This window comes from Anser anser (assembly GCF_964211835.1).
Source record: "Anser anser genome assembly, chromosome: W".
NCBI classification, from domain to species: Eukaryota; Metazoa; Chordata; class Aves; order Anseriformes; family Anatidae; genus Anser; species Anser anser.
Window position 1 is genome coordinate 7,510,477 of NC_139731.1, and position 20,702 is coordinate 7,531,178.

At 59.2% G+C, this 20,702-nt stretch overlaps 1 protein-coding gene across 13 annotated transcripts; it reads left to right on the forward strand.

The window, feature by feature from the left end:
- The first annotated feature begins 386 nt into the window (after nt 1–386).
- Nucleotides 387–13,163, forward strand: LOC310888722 (tropomyosin beta chain). 13 transcript variants are annotated; one of them, XR_014576094.1, is made up of 10 exons: nt 397–654; nt 1,201–1,326; nt 7,024–7,157; nt 8,500–8,617; nt 8,741–8,811; nt 9,048–9,652; nt 9,775–9,837; nt 10,063–10,132; nt 10,487–10,833; nt 10,958–11,193. XR_014576094.1 is itself a non-coding variant. In XM_083815691.1 (9 exons), exons 1-9 carry the CDS (start codon nt 541–543, stop codon nt 10,567–10,569), a joined length of 855 nt encoding a protein of 284 aa, XP_083671817.1. In that variant the 5' UTR covers nt 387–540; the 3' UTR covers nt 10,570–11,193. The 13 variants fall into 13 exon arrangements, 9 of the variants coding, with proteins under 9 accessions (XP_083671817.1, XP_083671824.1, XP_083671819.1 ...); XR_014576095.1 differs by having other exon boundaries at nt 9,577–9,652; nt 9,775–9,861; nt 10,039–10,132; XR_014576096.1 differs by having other exon boundaries at nt 9,577–9,652.
- Nucleotides 13,164–20,702: the final 7,539 nt, after the last annotated feature.

Sequence of the window (20,702 nt, forward strand, 5' to 3'; positions counted from 1 at the left end):
TAGTGCCCTGCAGGGGAGATGGGGGGCCACAGACAACCCAGGGGACCCTGGGGCACAGCAGCATCACGACAGTCCTTGGGTGTTCCCCACTGCGTTCACAGCCCAAGGAGTGTCCCTGCGGCCCCAGGAAGCAGTGCCTGTGGGGTGTCACAGCCCGTGTGTGTCCCCAGAGCACAGAGCCCCCGGGCTGTCCCCAGCGCTGTCCCCCGGGTGTGTCCTCAGCCCATCGCCACCAGGGCATCCCTCTCCCGGTTCCCCCGCGGGTGCCGGGGGCCGTGGCGGTGCCTACCGGGTGCCTCCCCCCCATACCCCCCCTTCTCCCGTCCCGCTCGGTGCCGCGGCCGGCGGCGAGGCCTGTCCCTAAAAGGTGCTGGCGGGCGGTGGGGGAGGTACCGGGGAGGCCCCCACCCGCCGCGGCCCCTCCCCGGCTCTTAGGCGGCGCGGCGGGGCGCGGGGCTCAGTGCCGGTGCTGCCGCCGCCCCCGGTGCTCCGTGCCCCGCCGCCACCCCAAGCCCTGCCACTGCCACCGCCACCACCACCATGGAGGCCATCAAGAAGAAGATGCAGATGCTCAAACTGGACAAGGAGAACGCCATCGACCGAGCTGAGCAGGCGGAGGCTGACAAGAAGCAGGCGGAGGACCGCTGCAAGCAGGTAGGTGGGTGTCCCACAGACCCCCCCCCACCCAAAAAAAAAAAGTTGTTGGGGACCCCTGCCCTAAAGGGGTTTGGCCCCAGGGACCTTGCCCTGCTGTGTGTCTGACCTTGGGTCAGACCAGGTCTGTTGTACCTGGCCTCAGCACCTCCAAAACACACTAGGTCTTGGTGGGACACCCCAGTGCCAACTCCCTGTCCCTCTGCCAGGGAGACCCCTGGGGACAGCGTGCTCCCACCCCAACCACACAGAGATGGGGACCTTCCTGGTGCCCCTGCAGCTGTGTCCTCAAATCAGGACCCCATTGCCCCCTCCAGGCTCAGGGGTGCTCCAGCCCCAAGGGACCTGGGGCTTCCCGAGGATGTGTGGCCCCTAAATTGACAGAGCGATTGTGTCCACTTGCTCCTGCTGTGCCCCCAGCCTGGGCCACCCTGGGATGAGGGTGACTGTTCCCTGCCAGGTGGGTGCCCCAGGGTGACCAACTGTGCGTCAGGGGTGCCCCCATAATCCATCTGTGAGTGCCCCCATAATCCATCCCTTCCGCAGCTGGAGGAGGAACAGCAGGGCCTGCAGAAGAAGCTGAAGGGCACGGAGGATGAGGTGGAGAAGTACTCTGAGTCCGTCAAGGAGGCCCAGGAGAAGCTGGAGCAGGCGGAGAAGAAAGCCACAGATGTATGTAGGCAACCCCTCCTCTGTGTGGGCACTGGACCCTGGGGGGGGGGGAGCGAAGGAAGGGGGAGCCTTATATGGCAAGCATTGGTGGGGAAGGGTGGCAGGATCCATCCCTGCCACGCTGACACCGAGCCGGGCAGTGGGTGCCGGGCAGGTCCCACGCAGGTGCCTCCGGTACGGGGGCACTGCTCAGTCCCAGCACCCCAAAACTCACGGGGACAAGCATCCTCGCCATGCATTGCCAATACATGTGTAGGGAAAACTCCACAGCGGTCGCTCAAATGTGTTAGAAAAGTGAAAAAGAGCAGAGAAACGGGACAAGCTCTCGCCTGTGGCCAGCTGCTGAGCACTGGTTGCATAGGATGCTTGGAGTTTGTGGGAGGACAGTCCTTTTGGGCTCCAACGTGCCGCCCTGTACCCTGGGAAGGGAAAGGCCAGGAAGAGTTTTATTTAGGGCCATGACTGATGTTTCTCCTGGGAAATGGATCCCGGCAGGGAGATATTAGGAAGGTGTTGAAATTGACTTGTGCCTGACTGGGATGAAGGGTGGAACAGCTGTGCGTGGCCTCATGGCCACTCAGAAATGGGGTATAACAACCCGCGGTGCCACACAGGGTATTTGACACCCTATAAATAAATCCTCCTTTTGATAGCCAGTCCTTCTCTGATGAAAACCAACCCTGGAAACTGGAGTAGAAACTAAAGGGGAGCCATCGGGAGTGCAGCCAGCAGGGGCACGGCCAGGCTTTTCAGGACTGAGAACCAAAAATTAAATCCCAGCTGTTTTATGGAGCCAAGTGGGGGAGATGCATCAAATCTCCAAGGTGGCTGCCAAGGACAGGGGAGAGTAGGCAGGGACAAGCAGTGGCAGTAAAGTCCCCGGGGTAGCCTAGAGTCCCTGGGGAGTGACCAGGACCCACCCCCCATGCCACCCCACAGGGACCCTCAGCCTCCATGGGCACAGGAGGTACCGGCAGCAGAGAAGCAGGCGCAGGGGGAAAGAGGAGACAGCCTGAGAGCCCACCCTAGTCCCACCAGTGCCTGCCTCGCATCATTTCTGGTGTTTCCAAAAGGGACAGACGGGGTGGCTGTCCCCAGAGCAGCTCCTGGGGTGAGGAGGGGGTGTCCCCAGCCTGTGTGCCCCCCCGAGCTCTGGGCAGCGAGGTGCCAGAGTCCTGCCAGCGCCAGGCTGCATCTTGCAGGAGTTTTGAGAAGTTTGTCCTGAGAAATACTCTGGCACTGTTTGCTGACCCTTCGGGCCTGCCCAAAGTTAGAAACAAACCCAAGTTGTTAAAACATTGGAAATACTCCGGAAGGGCTCATTTGTCTTGGCAAGAGGCAGGCACGCTGGACTGGCCAGGGAGGGCTGCGCCGCATTCCAGGGTCCGTGCCGGGGTCTGTACCCATCTGATGGGATCCATATGGGATGGGGCAAGCTCGGTGTGGGGCTTGGCAGGATGTGGGGGGGACACAGGGGTGCTCGGTGGCACCGAGAGAGGTCCACAGCGGCGGGGAAAGGCTGCGGGCTTTGGTGAGGAGAGCAGGTTTCCCCCCGTCCCGGCAGGTATGGGGGCAGGAAGCCTATGGCCCCTCGAGGGAAGGGTCTGGAGCAGGGTTGCAGCGAAGGAGCCCTGCTGCAGCATCGGGAAAGGCAGGCTGGCTGTGCCATACACGGGGACAGGCTGTGCTGTGCAAGACCTGGAAGTCATCAGGTGTCCGTGGCGGGGACATGAACGTGCTGACAGCGCTAAGTGCTCCCTGCTCCGGCAAGGAGGAACAGGACAGAGCCCCAGGTCGGCAGCTCCATGGAGCTGTGGATCCTTCCCAGCAGCTTTACGAGGCCACCGTGGCCCCATCATCTCCTTGTCCCCCAAGAGGGACAGCCCACAGGGACAACGCACAAGTCCGACGCAGCAGCTGGAGCAGGGTTTATTCCCCGCAGCCCCTCCAGCCCCGCATGTCTCCAATGGCCAGCCTGTCTCCAGCCACCCGCTGAGTGCAGGGAAACGCAGGCTCTGCCATTCCCAGGCCATGATCCTGGAGGCTTCACCAAGTTCCCGCCCCGTTGCTCTCCCAAGATGAGACTTTGCTCTTATTTGGTGATTCCCCGAGCTGGTGGGAGGGAACGGGGCACTGCTGGGAAGTGACTGCATCCCTGGGTGGGGCCAGAGCAGGAGGCACCCAGCCTGGCCGCAGGACCGGGGTGCCTGCCCTCCGCTGCCAGATCCCATTGCCCCTTAGCCAGTGGGACGCCTGTGTCCCATGTGCCGCTCTGTGCCCAAGTGTCAGGCTGGAAGCGGGAAAGGACCAGGGCCAAGCACGAGGTCATGTGCTCCCATGCTGCTGCCACCTGGCCAGGGGCATGGGGCTACAGCCCCCCCCCCCCAACTGGCATGTCTGGGTGCTGCCCTCCCCACGGTGGCCCCAGACCCCATGGCAGCCAGCGGGAACAGCCCAGGAATCGGCGTCCCTGGAGGCAAGTGTGAAGTGAGGTCAGGGCTGCCTGGGAGCTGTCAGAGCTCCTTAAGGCAGGATTGAGTGCCACTGTGCTATGCCTTCCTAACGCATTGGGGCATCTGCTGTGGCCGAGATGCAGAGCTGGGGGACTGGCCTCTTCCATGGGGCACTGGCCCCAGGGGTCTCTGTGGGGCTGCTGGCCAGGTCCCAGCTTAGATGAGCACATGCCAAGGGGTTGAGACACTGGGGGGCACACTGTGCCCAGGTACCCAGGGGGATGCCTGCCCCATCCCTCTCATTGACTCACCTGTGGGGCAGAAATTCTTCCTCCCCTGGCTTTGCAGCAGGTGTGTGAGGAGGCTGGGGAGCTCCCATGAGTATGCCGCTCCCCTGTCTGTGAGGGCACCCCCCCCAGACTCCCCGGACCCTTGTCCCCCCAGCAAAATCGACTCGCTAAGCTCCTTTCTGTCTGTCTGCTGGAGCTTGGTGGGGACATGCATTCCTGCCTGGGGGGCACTGTGTGCCCTGTTTCAGAAGGGGGCTATGTCCCCTATGCTGGGGGGCACCCTGTACCCTAGCTGGGGTGGGGAGCCATGCACCCTGCCCAGGGGGGCAGTGTGCCATGCCCAGAAGGCACCGTCCATCTTTCCTCGGGAGGAGGGCCTTGTCACCTCAGCCTGGGGCAGATGCATGCCCTGCCGGGGGGGGGGGGGGGGGGGGCACATACGTCCTCTTCGGGATGGGGGCTGCAGACCAAGCCTGAGGGGGGCCCATGTGCCCCAACTGGAGGCACCACATGCTCTGGCTGGGGAGCGTGGCGGGCCTGGGTCCTGGCAGGCCATGGCAGCAGCAGCAGCAGCAGGAGGAGGAGCAGGAAGGGATGGAGGCAGGGCGGGCGGCAGAAGCGACTGCCGCCTTAGCGCTTCCTGCCCAAGCCAGGCGGATCCCACAAAGGGCTCGGCAGCACAGACTCTTCGTGCTCCCCGCTGGCCGCACGGCCATGGCTGGCATCAGCTCCATCAATGCCGTCAAGAAGAAGATCCAGAGCCTACAGCAGGTGGCTGATGAGGCGCAGGAGCGCGTCGAGCACCTGCAGCGGGAGGCTGATGCCGAGCGGCAGGCCCGGGAGCAGGTAAGGCTCCTGGGGCTGGGGACCCCTGGGACCCCCCCGCTGCAAGGGGGGCTGGATGGCTGCCAGCCCCTCAGGGCCAGACACCAGGGAGCGGAGCGCTGTATGGCCCCCTGGGTGTTGGCTGCCCTGGTACGAGCATGGGCAGCCAATCCCCAGCTGCTCCATGGCATGCCTGGGTGGGATCTGACACCGGCATCCTCGCTGCCTCTGGGACAGAGAGCTGGGGGGGGCATGCGCAGCCGAGCTGCGCATCCCGGTGCATGAGAGCCCCCTGGGTGCAGGTATGGGGTGGGGGGCTCTGGGCAGGGTCCCCGCTGCCAGCGGGCTGCCCAGCGCCATGGGAGGTACCCATGGGCCTTGCTAGGGATGCTCCTGTGACAGGGCTCGCTGCGGCTTCCCCAGCTGGCAGGGCACAGGGCAGTGGCCAGCTCACTGCCTTGGCTTGGCTGGGGCCAGTAAACCCTGGGAAAGGGTTCCTCCCCCCCACCCCGAGGCTGAGAATCCCATGCCCAAGCTCTGGGTCTGGCTTCCCAGCAGAGCCCCCTGCTCTCCAGCATGTCCCTTGGCAGGGAGAAGCCACCCCATCACACTGCTGTCGGCCAACATTTCCACTCTATGTTGGTAGCATGGCATTTCCAGGTTGCATCTTGTTCCTGGTGTGTTTTTTTTTGTTGTTGTTGTGCATTTTTGTGTGTGTTTTTGTTTTGTTTCTTTTTCCTATGCTTTCCCCACTCATTTAACATCCTTGCGCTATCAGGGGCAGCAGAGCTGGGTGTGGTACCCGGGCTGTTGTCACTGGGACTGTGTGGGGAGGAAACAGCCCCTTCCTGCAGCCGCAAATCGGGTTCCAGGTCACCAGGAGCTGCTGGTGAGCACGTTTCCAAGTGCCCATTCGGGCAGCTCTGACCCACTTTGGGGGGGGGGTCAATCCCGGGGAGAAAAGTCCCCGCTGGGGTGAGGCAGAGCATCTGTAGAGGTGCTGTCTGTGCCCACCAACACCCTATGGGGGACTGTGGTGGTGGGCATGGGGACGTCCCCGCCTGGCTCCCCACTCCCTCCGCTTCGTGTCCCAGGGGTGCTTCCGCTGCTGGAGCACAGGGCCAGGCCAGGCCTGCTCCAGCCCATGAATAAGCAGGAGACATGATCCCCTGGGCTGCTGCCTGTCCCTTGGTGCTCTCACTGCTGCTCATCCCTTTGCACCCCAGGGTTTTTTTCTTCCCACCCCCCCCCTCCTTCCAGCAGCCCCCCCCCGTGGGGAGTGGGACCAGGAGCTGCTGAGGCAGCGTTTCCCAGTGGTGATGGAGCAGGAGGCCTTAGCAAATGGAAAGAGTGCAGGGTCAGGCATCGAGGGGCTCGCAGGGGGCCAGGGCCACTGCTCCCGGCCTGCCCGGCTCCCGGCCTCGTGCACGGGGAACCTGGGAACAGGGAGGAGGGTACTGGAGGGGGCGGGGGGGGCAGATGGGACCCTGTCCTGCCAGCCGGAGGCTTTGGCTTGGCCAGGATCCAGCCCACCGAGGGCAACTCGCTCCATTGCCCCTGGTGCCAGGCTGTAAATCAGCGGGGGGGGGGGGGGGGGGGGGTGTGTGGGCACAGGGGCTCCAGGCAGCCCCATGGCGCAGTGGGGCTCAGCGGTGTGGGGCCGGGGAGGGAGTCCTAGCCATTTGGCTCTGCTGCCACCTCTGTAAACAGGAAATCCACAAGTGGCTCCCATCTCCTTTTCAGGAGCGAATCTGCACAGGGCATTCCTCCTCCTTTACTCACTGCTCTGCAAACCCCAAACACCATCCCTGTGATGGCACAGCCACCCTGGCCATCCAACCCATTCAGCATGTCTCTTCCATCTCCAGGGCTGGGGCGGGGGCACGAGGATGTGGTGCAGGGGCTGCACATGCCAAACTCAGGACAAAGTTTTGTGGCATCAAATGAGGCGCTAGGGATGGGGAAAGCCCCATTGTCCTCATGGAAGGGTGATGGGGTGTGTGCCCCAGCCGGGCGAGCGCTGGTGGGAGTGCAACATGGTACAAAGGGGTGCTCTAGCTAGCAAATGCAAAAGCAACTGCTGAAAATGAGTGGGGATGGGCGGTGACAGAGGGGTTTCTGCTCCACAGGCTGAAGCTGAGGTGGCTTCTCTGAACCGCCGCATCCAGCTGGTGGAGGAGGAGCTGGACCGGGCCCAGGAGCGCCTGGCCACCGCCCTGCAGAAGCTGGAGGAGGCTGAGAAGGCGGCGGATGAGAGTGAGAGGTGTGATGGGGGCGGGGGGGGGGGGGAATGACGACAGCCAGGGTTGCCTCAGGTCACCCTTGATTGCAGGCAGGACCCCTTGTCTTTGCCGAAGGGCTTGGGGAGCCTTAAAATTGAACTGACCTCATGGGGTTTGTGTTAGTTTCCTGCAGACTGCAAAGGACGAGAGGACAACACAGAGTCCAACCCCCCACCCCATGCTATGGGTGATCTTTGCATACTTTGAAATTTCCAGGCCACCCATAAAATCCTTAAAAATGTGATTGGATGCCTATTCAAATATCAGGCTAAAGCCAGAGAGTGCTTGGAGCTGGTCTCCTGCCCCAGAGCTGACTCCTTTGCTCAAGGGCTGAGCAAAGCCCAGGAAGGGACTCCTGTGCCCAGGAACTGAGGTTGGCCCTGGGGAATGAAACGGCCTAATTCAGGAAAGCACTGCGGAGCACATATGGTGCATTGGCCCATCCTCTGATGAAGTGCCTGCTTGTGGCACACACATTTCCTGGGCAGGAGCCATGCAGGTGGGGGTGCAAGGGTATCATGGTAAGCACCCAGATGCATCACCACCTTCCTGACAGTTGTGTGAGCAATTGGCAATTTGCAGCTGGCCTCGATTGGCAAAGAGCAGTTTGAGCAGCAGCACCTGAGCAAGAGGAGAAAGGCCAAGTGGGATGTGATTGCTGCGTGTCCCACCTCAGGTGTCCCTGTCTGTGGGCATCATCCCTGAGTGAGGAAAGGCTTTGCCACTGGATTTTTCCTAACATTTCCTAAAGGTTGCTGGCCTGCAGGCTGCTTTTGCAGAGGTTGTGGCCAGCTCTTCCTGGACTGCACACATCTTCCCCCCCCGCCCCAGGTGATGAGTTGGGGACCTGCCTGGTTGAGAGGCACCATGGCCACATCTCATTGCTCTGGGACATGGCCCCAGGGTGGCCTTGGGGCATCTCTGCTACTTTGTGCACAGCAGCATCCCTGGGGTACCACTGGCATGACCCTACTGCACGGGGTGGCCAAGTGGGTGCCAGTATCCCCAGGCAATGTCCCATGTCGCTGGAGCTGGAGGATGGCAGTGTCAGAGCATAGGGGGCAGGCAGGAGGTGCAGGTGCCACCTCAGCCCACAGCAATAACATCTTAGAATCACGGAGTCATTTAGGTGGAAAAGACCTTCATGATCACCAGTCCAACCACCAACTGACATACCAAGTCCCATCATTAAACTTAGTGCCAGGTCCACACGTCTTTTAAATACCTCCAGAGATGGGACTTCCCTGGGCAGCCCGTTCCACTGCTTGACCCCTCTCTCCCTGAAGAAATTCTTCCTAATCTTCTTGCTTTGGCTTTCCTCAGAGGCATGAAGGTCATCGAAAACAGGGCCATGAAGGATGAGGAGAAGATGGAGCTCCAGGAAATGCAGCTGAAGGAGGCCAAGCACATAGCGGAAGAGGCTGACCGCAAATACGAGGAGGTGTATGCCAGCACCCATGTGCCCCCTTCCCCAGCCCTGACCCCCAGTGTCACCTGGGGCCACCCCCCTGCAGCCCTGCACCCCGAGCTGGGTCTCATGCCTGCCTTTTGATGCCACCAACAGGTCGCCCGCAAGCTGGTTGTCCTTGAGGGAGAGCTAGAGCGCTCGGAGGAGAGGGCAGAGGTTGCGGAGAGGTGAGCAGGGCACCTGGTGGGCAACACATGAGGGTCCCACGCCAGCCCTGCCCCATGTCCATGGAAGCCAGGGGCAGCTGCGTGTTCATGTGGGGACAGGGATGGCCCTTCCCATCTGTCAGGGTGCTCCCTGGCTGGTGAGCTGGGGGTGGGGGGAGGCAGAGGGATGCTGGCCCCCGGTACGTCCATGACCTGTTCTCTGCTGGCCCCCCCGGGGCACCCCTTTTCCACCCCAGCCGAGTGAGACAGCTGGAGGAGGAGCTGCGGACCATGGACCAGACCCTCAAATCCCTCATTGCCTCAGAGGAAGAGGTACTGGGGCAGGGGCATGGGGCTATGTGCGGCAGCCCCCTCTCTCTCTGTCGCTGTCTCTCGAGCCACGCAAGTCACCTCTCTCCTCTCTGCACCACTGCCTCAGCCGCAGCCCTCACCTTGCCTTTCCTTCTATCGCTGTGGGCAGGCGTGGAGCCAGCGTGGGCTGGGCACACTCCTCCGTGCCTGCTCTCCTCCTCAGAGGGATGCAGGAGCGCGGTGGCAGCAGTGGCAGCAGCGACGCACGGTGACACACAGAGGCACAAGGAGGGGACTCACACCTGGTGGCTCTGCTCCTCCTCCACCTGCGCTACCTGAGTTTTCTCCTCTCAACTTGTTCTCTCTCTTTCTTTCCTCCTTCCGTGCGCCCGCTCTTTCTGCTCCCCCTTCTCTCCTCCATCACCCCCTCCCCGGCCCCGCTCCCCTGCCTGGTGGCCTCTGCTTGGGATATAGTAAATGTGGTGACCTAGAGGAGGAGCTGAAAATTGTCACCAACAACTTGAAGTCCCTGGAGGCCCAGGCTGACAAGGTAGGGGCTGCTGGGGCTGGGCACAGTGCTTGGGGCTAGGGGGGATGGGGCTCCCTCGCTGGGGCGAAGGATGACCAGTGGTGTCCCACGGGGCTCATGGGCGCACCTCTCTGTCCCTGCAGTATTCCACCAAGGAGGACAAGTACGAGGAGGAAATCAAGCTCCTAGGGGAAAAACTGAAGGAGGTAAGGCTCTTGGTTTGGGTCTCTGTGGGTACAGGACACACTCTGGCAGCAGCAAAATAATCTCTCACCTCCCAAGCTTGGAGGCTAATTCAGGTGTTCGCCACCTTCAAGGAGCCCAGGTGCAGGAGATGCAGATGGGGCAGTTCTGGGGTGTGGGGCAGGCTTGGGATGTGGGTTTAGGGACGTCCCCATCACACTCAGCCTCTTCCTGCTGTGCTCCCACAGGCGGAGACCCGGGCAGAGTTTGCTGAGCGGTCTGTGGCAAAGCTGGAGAAAACCATTGACGACTTAGAAGGTAAAATGGCCCTGCCACCCTGCGCCCCTCTTTCTCAGGGAGAACGGGACAGGACGTATCCCCGGGGGGGGCTTGGCTGGGTTGAGGCTGAAGCACCCCATGGGCAAGCTGAGGCAGGGGTCCCTGTGCAGGGGGTGGGCAGGGACCCCAGGAGGGACGCTGGGATGCTGTGGGGGTGGAGTGCTGGGGTCCCTGGGTGGGGAATAGAGTTGCATCCATGCTGCCTGTGCCCGGTGCCGTACCTGCATGTTCCTGCCGCCCTCGTCCCCTGCTCACCACCATTCTCTCTCTCTCTGCCACTTGCCCCATCCCCGCTCCACCACCTGCCCCCCCCCCACCTCCCCCCACCTGCAGACGAAGTGTATGCACAGAAGATGAAGTACAAAGCCATCAGCGAGGAGCTGGACAATGCACTTAACGACATCACCTCCCTCTGAGCCCCTCCGCTGGGCACCGGCACTCCTCCCCTGCCTGCCTCCCCCCTCCCCAGCTCAGCTGCTTGCCTACCCACCCCCCCCACCGCTACTCCTGCCTGCCCTGTTCCCTCTCTGTCCTTCCCGGCCCACAGCTGGCGGTCACAGGAGCCGGCCCGGGGTGTCCCTGCAGTGCCCCTCTTTTGGGGGCAAACAAGGCGTAGGCGCTATGGGGTGTTTGGGGGAAAGGGGAGCAGCCCCCATGCACCTCGGGGTTACAGGTGGCTTGTGGGGGGGATGAAGCTGTGCCCAGGAGCCCTTTGCTCCAGCCTACCCCCCCCCCCCCGGCAGCACAAGAACCGGGGATCCCGCATCCCCCCAGCAAAGCCTCGGTGCTTCTCACCGAGCCCAGGGTGGGGGGGGGGACACATCCAGGAGAAGCAGCACCTCTGAGGAGGGGTGGGCTCTGGTCCGGGGGCTGAGGGGGTGTCCGGCCCCAGGCAGGCAGCCCCCAGCCCCACTGCTCCCCTCCCCGCTCCCCTCCTTCCTTTGCACATCGCTCTTCAGTTTGCATTTCATGACTTCTTTTTTCTGTTCTGTCCCTCTGGGTTACTGAGTTGGTCTCAATAAAGTGTTTTCTCTCCTTGGTTTCTCCTTTGTTTTCTTCATGCTGCTCTGGTTCTCCACTGTCATCCTTCATTTCCTGCTGTCTCACATGGGTGCTGGCAGCCGAGGGCGGGAGGTGGCCGAAGGGACCACACAGCCGCAGCTGAACCCCTTTGTGCCTCAGCCCGGGGATGTCCCCCACCACCCCTGGCTCGCTCGAGCACAGCTTTCCTCATCTTGTGCCACCTTCCAAGATGTTCTCCATCACTCTCTTGACCTGATTTAATAGGGTTAGACCCGGTCCTGTCCATTCCCCATCCGCACTCCTGGACATCGCAACAACCTCTCACAGCCCTTACCTCTCTCCTCCATCACCCGCTCTTGCCAATGGGGTTGGCCCTACTGTTTGGCAGCGGTTCCTGGCCCTAAATGGGTCCCCAATCCTCCTCCTCCTCCCTCAGCATCCTACCCTGCCCTACGACCCCATCTCAGAATTGGTGTACCCAGGACTGGCTGCCTCCTCCTGCCGTCCCCACTGGTCCCCAGTGTCCACTAGGTGGCCGTGAGGTGCCCAGCAAAGGCTCTTGTGGGCAGCACTGTCTCTTCACTAACTTGCTTTTCTCTCTCTCTTCCCTTTTGCTGCGCTGACATCTCCGTTTTCTCTAGAGCACTCCCAGCAGGAAGCTGAGAAAAACCACGTTCTCACTAATAAGCTGCGGGTCATCCTTACTGAACTTAACAACTGAGCTGCAACAGCTCCAGCCCCAGCCCAGGCTTCCGCCCCCAGGATGCCCCCAGCCCCGACTGCTCCCTGCCCCGTTTTGGCCAGGCTGGTTTGGGGCTGGGAGACCCTGCCCTCTCCCCCCTGGGGTAATCGCCCTGCTTGGGGGGACAGGGAGCCCCTGCAGAGCTGATGTTTTTTTCTTGAGAGAGGAATGAGGGGTTTTGCCATGTCCCGGGATGCCCACACGATGGTGGCTGTCCCCTGGCATCAACCTGGCCCCGCTGGAGAGGGACGCAGTGGCTTGTGTCACTGCCTTCCTCCTCTTGTCCCAGGTGGCCAGCCACTTCCCCCTCCCTCTGGGCATCCCAAACCATGCAGAGAGGATGCCCTCGCAGTGGGGTCCCTGCAGGGTGCCGGGTGGGCAGAGCCCTCATCCCATCCCCATCTCTAGCGGGAAGGCAGATGCCATCTGGAAGCCAGCACCGGAGGAGCAGTGGGCCACCTGGCGGAGCTCGTCCTTGCAGCCTCATTAGCTCTTCTCCTTCTCTGCTGTCCTCTCTGCCCACCTTCCTGGCCTGCTGTCTCACTCCTCTTCTTCACGGAGCACCTGGCTCGTGCTGCAGGCACTGGCTCTCCTCTTTCGCTGGCTGAGGGTTTGTGCACGTGCCCGTTGCGGCCAGCGGGGACGGCAGGATGGGGAGATGGAGCCACGGTGGCGGCTGGCTGGGGAGCGGTACCCATACCACGGTGGGGCTGGCTAAGAGCAACGGGGTGCAGTGGGAGGATGGAGAAGCTGAACAGCAGGGACTGCCTGACCCCTAGGGGTCGCAGAGGGGCTGGGCTCATCCCTGCTGGTGCTGGGGCTGCTAGACAGGGATGCCCCCCTCGGACTGGTACCGTACTGAGCTGCCCGTCTGTGTGCATGGGTCCGGCTGTGCCTGGGTATGCTTGTGCCATGTCTGTGTTCATGGCTGGCTGGGTGTCCCTTGTGTTCACAGAGAGTCTGGCCAGTGCCAAAGAGGAGAATGTGGGCATCCACCAGGTCCTGGACCAGACCTTGTTGGAGCTGAACAACCTCTGAGCTGCCTGGGGAGCCCCTGCTCCACACGTGCACTCCACTGGCACGCTCAGGATGTCATCAGCTGAACTGCATCTTGGCCAAATCCACACATCCGTTGAGAAGGGAAGCCCTGCAGCCTTACGCTGTGGCTCGAGGGGCGTCTTTGTGCACAGCCCGAACGGCTCTGTCCTGTCTTCATGTCCAAATATTAAAGCAGTTTGACAAGAAGGATGGGTGTGCTTGGTCATTGTGGGTGGGTACAGGCACTGGGAGACACAGGGCCACTCTGCAGGGGCCTTGCTATGAGGCAGGTACAGCAGTCACAAGGATGTCCTCCTTGGCCTTGGGATGTGACTGACAGCAATTCCTTAGGATGCACAGGAAACCTCAAAGTCTCAAGCTCAATCCAAACTGAGCATCCTCCTCAAGTGCACAGCGGCAGAGAGATGTTACTAGCGTGTCCCCTTCCACCACTGTTATGTTATCTGCCGGGCACTTGGGGAAGTTGCATGGTCTTTGACTTCTCCATTGACTCTGCTCCATGGCCTGTGCTAATGATGCCACCTGAGCACGCGTACAAGTGTGTGACCACACACATGCACATGCTGTTACTTACCAGGGTCTTCTCCAGCTCTAGAGCTGCTCACCCTGCATACTAGTTGCGTTTTCTATTACCAGCTGCCTGAGGGACAGCTGTATAAACCAGCAAATACTAATAAGGCAGGCAACCAATTCCCAGAGCGTTCAGGAAGTTTCCTCCTGTTCTGTTGTATTTTCTCCAACACAAAGAGAAGAGTGGCAGGATGTGTCTCATCACTGTCACCAAAAAGGGGTGGACTCCCTGGGGATGCCCAAAGCTGTGATCTAGCCCTGCCCTCTGCTTCGGGCCTCTCTGAAGCTTGCGCAGAGCCCTGCTGTCCCACACCACTCAGCAGATATTGCTCTGGCAGCACAGCCTCATGTGGCCAGGAAACATTAATTCACGCTGACCCCTCGCTGGGCCAGACCATCACCCCAGCAAGTGACGGAGAACTTTCCCTATCTGCTTTCCTTTATTTGCTGCACCCCTCAGCTCAGGAAAGGATGGAGAGAGTGCAGCTCTTTCCTGCCCAGGTGCTTCTGGCCTCCTGCCCTCCCCCTGCCCCCCCAAATCACATTTGGAGCTCTGAAAACCTTTGACTATGCAGCAAAGGGCTCCCCTTGCATGGGCACTCCCTGCTCTGTTCCTCAGTGCTCATTCTCCATTGGGTTGTCACATCCTGGGACGTGCTGGAGGAGAAGGATGGTGCTCTCCTGGCTGGCTGAGCTTGCCCAGTGCAAAGGTTGGGGTTTCTCCTCAGCACGTCACTGTGTTGAGCTGATGTTTGGTGAGCACCTCCCTGAAATGGATTTGTCTGGCTGTAAAAGGAACAAGAGGGCAAAACCACCTCTTGTCTGGAGCCTGTCCCCATGCAAAGCATCCTGCCCTGCAAACAATCCTGCCTGGCCTCCCTATCAGGGTGCGTCCCCAGTGCCCAGCTTCTGGGCATCACTCACCTTCCTGCCAGGACAAAGAGCCCTTTCACACCCAGTACTTTTCCCCATTCCAGCCTCCTGGATAGGATTGGCCTGTTTAACCATTTACATCCCTCTGCCATATCCTCCTTCACCTCTGAACTTGCTGTTTCTGTGGAGGCCCTGGTGGTTGTTCCCAGTGATGTTCTGCCCATGGTCACCAGCACTGCTCTGCCTTCCCTTCACCCTCTGCTCCCCCTTGTTCTATGAGAAAGTGGGGAGCCCCAGGAGGCTGGTGCTGGCCAAGTCTCAACTGGGAGCCATGTTCCTGCCATGCCTCCCCATGCAACCCTCCTGCTGTGTGTGCTCAGCCTTTGGATGTGTTGACCTGGGCCTGATAGCCCAATGATCAGAGAATCACAGAATGGTTTGGGTTGGGAGGGACCTTAAAGACCACCTAATTCCAGCCCCCCTGCCATGGGCAGGGACACCTCCCACCAGACCAGGTTGCCCAAAGCCCCATCCAGCCTGGCCCTGGGCACTGCGAGGGATGGGGCATCCACAGCTTCTCTGGGCAACCTGTTCCAGTGCCTCACCACCCTCTGAACGAACAATTTCTTCCTGATGTCTAACCTAAATCTCCCCTCTTTTAGTTTAAAGCCATTCCCCCTCATCCTATCACTACAATCCCTGATAAGGAGTCCCTCCCCAGCTTTCCTGTAGGCCCTCTTTAGGCACTGGAAGGCTGCTATAAGGTCTCCCTGGAGCCTTCTCTTCTCCAGGCTGAACAACCCCAACTCCCCCAGCCTCTCTTTGTAAGAGAGGTACTCCAGCCCCCTGAGCATCTCTGTGGCCTCCTCTGAACTTGTTCTAGTACTTCCATGTCCTTCTTGTGCTGGGGGCCCCAGAGCTGGGTGCAGTGCTCCAGGTGGGGTCTCATGAGAGCAGAGCAATCACCTCCCTTGACCTTCTGTCCATACTTCTTTTGATGCAGCCTTGGATACAGTTGGCTTTCTGGGCTGCAAGTGCACATTGAAGGCTCGTGTCGAGCTTCTCATCAACCAACACCCCCAGGTCCTTCTCCTCAGGACTGCTCTCAGTGCATTCTCCTCCCAGCCTGTATTTGTGCTTGGGATTGCCCCCGCCCAGATGCAGGACCTTGCACTTGGCCTTGCTGAACCCCATGAAGCTCGCCCAGCCCCACCTCTCAGCCTGCCCAGCTCCCTCTGTCCACCATGCCCCCCCCCCCCTCAGTGAGCCGACCGCACCACTCAGCATGGTGTCATACAATCACAGAATCATTAAGGTTGGAAAAGACCTCCAAGATCACCTGGTCCAACCATCCCCCTACTACCAACGTCACCCACTAAACCATGTCCCTAAGCACCACGTCCAACCTTTCCTTGAACACCCCCAGGGACGGTGACTCCACCACCTCCCTGGGCAACCCATTCCAATGCCTGACCACTCTTTCTGAGAAGAAATGTCTCCCAATTTCCAACCTAAACCTCCCCTGGTACAACTTGAGGCCATTCCTTCTAGTCCTGTCACTGGTTGTCTGAGAGAAGAGTCCGACCCCCAGCTCCCCACAACCTCCTTTCAGGTAGTTGTAGAGAGCAATAAGGTCTCCCCTGAGCCTCTTCTTCTCCAGACTAGACAACCCACGTTCCCTCAGCCGCTCCTCATAGGACTTGTGGTCCAGGCCCTTCACCAGCTTCATGGCCCTTCTCTGGACATGTTCCAGGGCCTCGATGTCCTTCTTGTAGTGAGGGGCCCAAAGCTGAACACAGGACTCGAGGTATGGCCTGACCAGAGCAGAGTACGGGGGGGACATTCACCTCCCTGGTCCTGCTGGCTACACTATTCCTGATACAAGCCAGGATGCCGTTGGCCTTCTTGGCCACCTGGGCACACTGCTGGCTCCTGTTCAGGCGAGCATCAATCAGCACCCCCAGATCCCTTTCCTCTGCACAGCTTTCCAGCCACTCTGCCCCAAGCTTGTAGCGCTGCATGGGGTTGTTGTGGCCAAAGTGCAGGACCCGGCACTTAGCCATGTTGAACCTCATCCCATTGGCCTCTGCCCATTGACCCAACCTGTCCAGGTCCCTCTGCAGGGCCTTCCTACCCTTTGGCAGATCGACATTTCCCCCCAACTTGGTGTCATCTGCAGACTTACTGAGGATGCACTTGATTCCCTCATCCAAGTCATCAATAAAGATATTAAAGAGGATGGGCCCCAACACCAATCCCTGGGGAACACCACTGGTGACCGGTCACCAGCTAGATTTCACTCCGTTCACCACCACTCCCTGGGCCTGGCCGACCAGACAATTTTCAACCTAACAAAGAGTGTACCTGTCCAAGCCACGGGCGGCCAGCTTCTCCAGGAGAATACTGTGGGAGACCGTGCCAAAGGCCTTGCTGAAGTCTAGGTAGCCTTTCCCTCATCTACCTGGCGGGTCACCCCGTAATAGAATGAGATGAGGTTGGTCAGGCAGGACTTGCCTTTCCTGAAACCATGCTGACTGGACCTGTTTCCATGGTTGTCCTGCATATGCTGCATGACTGCATTCAAGATGACCTGTTCCATCACCTTTCCTGGCACCGAGGTCAGGCTGACAGGCCTGTAGTTCCCCGGGTCCTCCTTACGACCCTTCTTACAGATGGGCGTCACATTACAGAATGACAGAATCATCTAGATTGGAAGAGACCTCCATGATCACCTAGTCCAACCTCTGACCTAACACTAACAAGTCCTCCACTAAACCGTATCAATAAGCTCTACATCTAAACATCTTTTAAAGACCTCCGGGGACGGTGACTCAACCACTTCCCTGGGCAGCCCATTCCAATGCCTAACAACCCCTTCCGTAAAGAAGTTCTTCCTAATATCCAACCTAAACCTCCCCTGGCGCAACTTTAGCCCATTCCCCCTCGTCCTGTCACCAGGCACATGGGAGAATAGACCAACCCCCACCTCGCTACAGCCTCCTTTCAGGTACCTGTAGAGTGCGATAAGGTCGCCCCTGAGCCTCCTCTTCTCCAGGCTGAACAATCCCAGCTCCCTCAGCCGCTCCTCAGAAGACTTGTTCTCCAGACCCCTCACCAGCTTCGTTGCCCTTCTCTGGACTCTCTCGAGCACCTCCATGTCCTTCTTGTAGCGAGGGGCCCAAAAGTGAACACAGTACTCGAGGTGTGGCCTCACCAGAGCTGAGTACAGGGGGACAATCACTTCCCTAGACCTGCTGGCCACACTGCTTCTTATACAAGCCAGGATGCTGTTGGCCTTCTTGGCCACCTGAGCACACTGCTGGCTCATATTCAGCCGACTATCAACCAGTATTCCCAGGTCCTTCTCTGCCAGGCAGCTTTCCAGCCACTCATCTCCCAGCCTGTAGCGCTGCCTGGGGTTGTTGCGCCCCAAGTGCCGGACCCGGCACTTGGCCTTGTTGAACTTCATACAGTTGGCCTCAGCCCATCGGTCCAGCCTATCCAGATCGTCCTGCAGAGCCTTCCTGCCCTCGAGCAGATCGACACAGGCACCTAACTTAGTGTCCAGGCTACACCCTGATGTACAGGTAATGAACCTTGCAAAGAAGAAAAATGAAGGTCCTAAACTGAGCTACGCATGGATGGAGGAGTTAGCCTTCTCCACAGAAGAGTCCATTAAGTATGATGCTCAGCCTCTCCTGTTGTGGGTGCCTCAGTTTGGAGTAGCAGACAGAACCCTTGCAGTCTGTCTCTTGTCATAGTCTTTGTACAGCATCAGGCAAGGGGCAGGGCAGAGTTGTAATGCAGACAACAGGTGTGGAAGCAGTATAGCCTGCTGGGGTTTGGATTCAGCTGCCTGTGTTCTCCTGTCACTGACTTTGGGGAAATTGCTGCTCCTCCAGTAACTGTTAGAACATTGTGTGGCACTCCGGCATGGAGGATCTCCTGCATCTTTGCAATATTTGCTACTGTGGCTCCTGATCGCACCTGGGCTCTTAAGACAAGTGTAGAAAGCAATGACTGGATCCTAGAGAGATGTTGTGGCCCCATGCCATGTCTGTTTCTGTCTGTCCATATCCCCAGGGGTGAAGGCCACTGCAGACACTACATGATCGAGATGCAGCCCAATGCGCACTATGTGATCCTGGGAGAAGACCGGGCTCACACATCACTCACTGAACTGGTTTGGTATCACCAGACTGTGGGCATCCAGCCCTTCATGGAGATACTGACTGTTCCCTGTGGGCAGGTGAGTGTTGAGGATTTGCAGCAGGAAAAGGAGATAGGGCATGGACTGTGCCCTGCACTGAGAGAGTCACTGCGGTACTCTCTCTTCTTTGGGTTGCGCGTGCATTAAAAGGAGCGTGGCCAGCAGGTCAAGGGAGGTGATCCTCCCCCTCTACTCTGCCCTGGTCAGGCCTCACCTGGAGTACTGTGTCCAGTTCTGGGCTCCCCGGTACAAAAAAGACAGGGATCTCCTGGAAAGAGCCCAGCAGAGGGCCACAAAGATGATACGGGGCCTGGAGCATCTTCCCTATGAAGAACGGCTGAGGGACCTGGGTCTGTTCAGCCTGGAGAAAAGAAGACTGAGAGGGGCTCTCATCAATGTGTATAAACACCTGAGGTACGGGAGACAGAGGGATTTGGCCAACCTCTTTTCAGTGGTTTGTGGGGACAGGACAGGGGGTAATGGCCACAAGATGGAGCACAGGAAGTTCCACACCAACATGAGAAAGAACTTCTTCACGGTGAGGGTGACGGAGCACTGGAACAGGCTGCCCAGGGAGGTTGTGGAGTCTCCTTCTCTGGAGATATTCAAGGCCCATCTGGACGCCTACCTGGGAAGCCTGCTCTACGGAACCTGCTTTGGCAGGGGGGTTGGACCCGAGGATCTTTCGAGGTCCCTTCCAACCCTTACAATTCTGTGATTCTGTGGGTTCCTGCTGGGGGTGTCCTGTTCTAGCCAAGCAGCTTGGCCTCTTCTGCACGCACCAGGGAATGTGAATAGCTGGGAACTGGGGAGTCCTGGGGTGGGGAGAGGCCCTGGCTGATTGGTGATGCCCCCCTGCCCCATGCTTGCCAGCAGTGATCACAGCTGGGTTTTCCTCCCGGCTGTACCGTTTGGGGTGTGTGGAGCATCTGCAAGCCACTGCTGAATCCACTCTTCTCTCCCTCAGAAAAGCAGTGACAGTTTGGATTACGAAGACATGGAGTGCCTCACACTGACCTCCACTGTGGCGGCAGAGGAGAGTGCCTGCAAGGAGCAGCCCTGTCCCAGTAGGCCTCCAGCTGCCAGGACCACCCTACAGGCGGGAGCAGCTGCGGTTCTCAAGTCCATGTGGTTCAGGAGGACCAAGAATTGCTAAGAGCAACAAAGCCTGGACAAGAGCAGGATAAAGTCAAGCCTGGGCAAGGAGGGAGGCAGCCAGCTAGCCTTCCCTCGCCTTCACTCTTCCATATGCCTAGCAATGCAGGAAATCTAGCAGGTGAGCAGGGGCAGCTATAGTCTTCCAGTGCCACAGCCACCACATGCCCTACTACACGCAGTCACTGTGGGGCATGTGGAGCTGCCCTGCCCAGCAGCAGGAGAGACAACACTTACACAAGTAATGCTCCTGGGTCACAAGTTTTATTCATTGGTCTCAGGATCAAGACTGTGTTCACTGAAAGTGCTGGGCTGGGGGAGGCCCTGGGAGAGGCTCACTGAGATGCCTAAAGAGAAATCCACAACACAGGCTGAGAAGTGGCCAGCGACCCAATTGGTGCTCCCCTAATGCTGTCTCTCTGCTTCTCACTGCAGTTCTCTTCCGTTCCCCCGAATGGCTCCTGTATGGAGCTCCAGTCCAGCCCTCAGCATTGAGGATGTACAGCCAAGTGATATGGTAAGAGGAGACTGCACACAGGAGGGCAGACAGCCATTGCAGCTTCCCCAGGAAATGGAGGCACAAGGGGGCCCTTTCCTGTCCTATATGCGCCACCTAGAGCAAATCTTGGCCATCAACTGCTTAGAAATAGAGCAGGAAAAATGAAGAGCAGCTGCCAGCTTCCGTTCCAAGGCTGCAAAGAGACCAGTGGCAGAGGTGAAGTAAGAAATGGATGCTAAAGGGATTTCTATAGGTATTGTGAACTAATCAGGACAGGACTGAGACAATGGAAATGATTTTCCGGAACTCATTGTAATAAAGACCACCCTTTCGGGGAGAGGTTATGAATATGTATAGGCGATCTCTTACCTGTGTAACCCCTTCTGTATAAATACAAGATGAACTACTGTGATGGGTG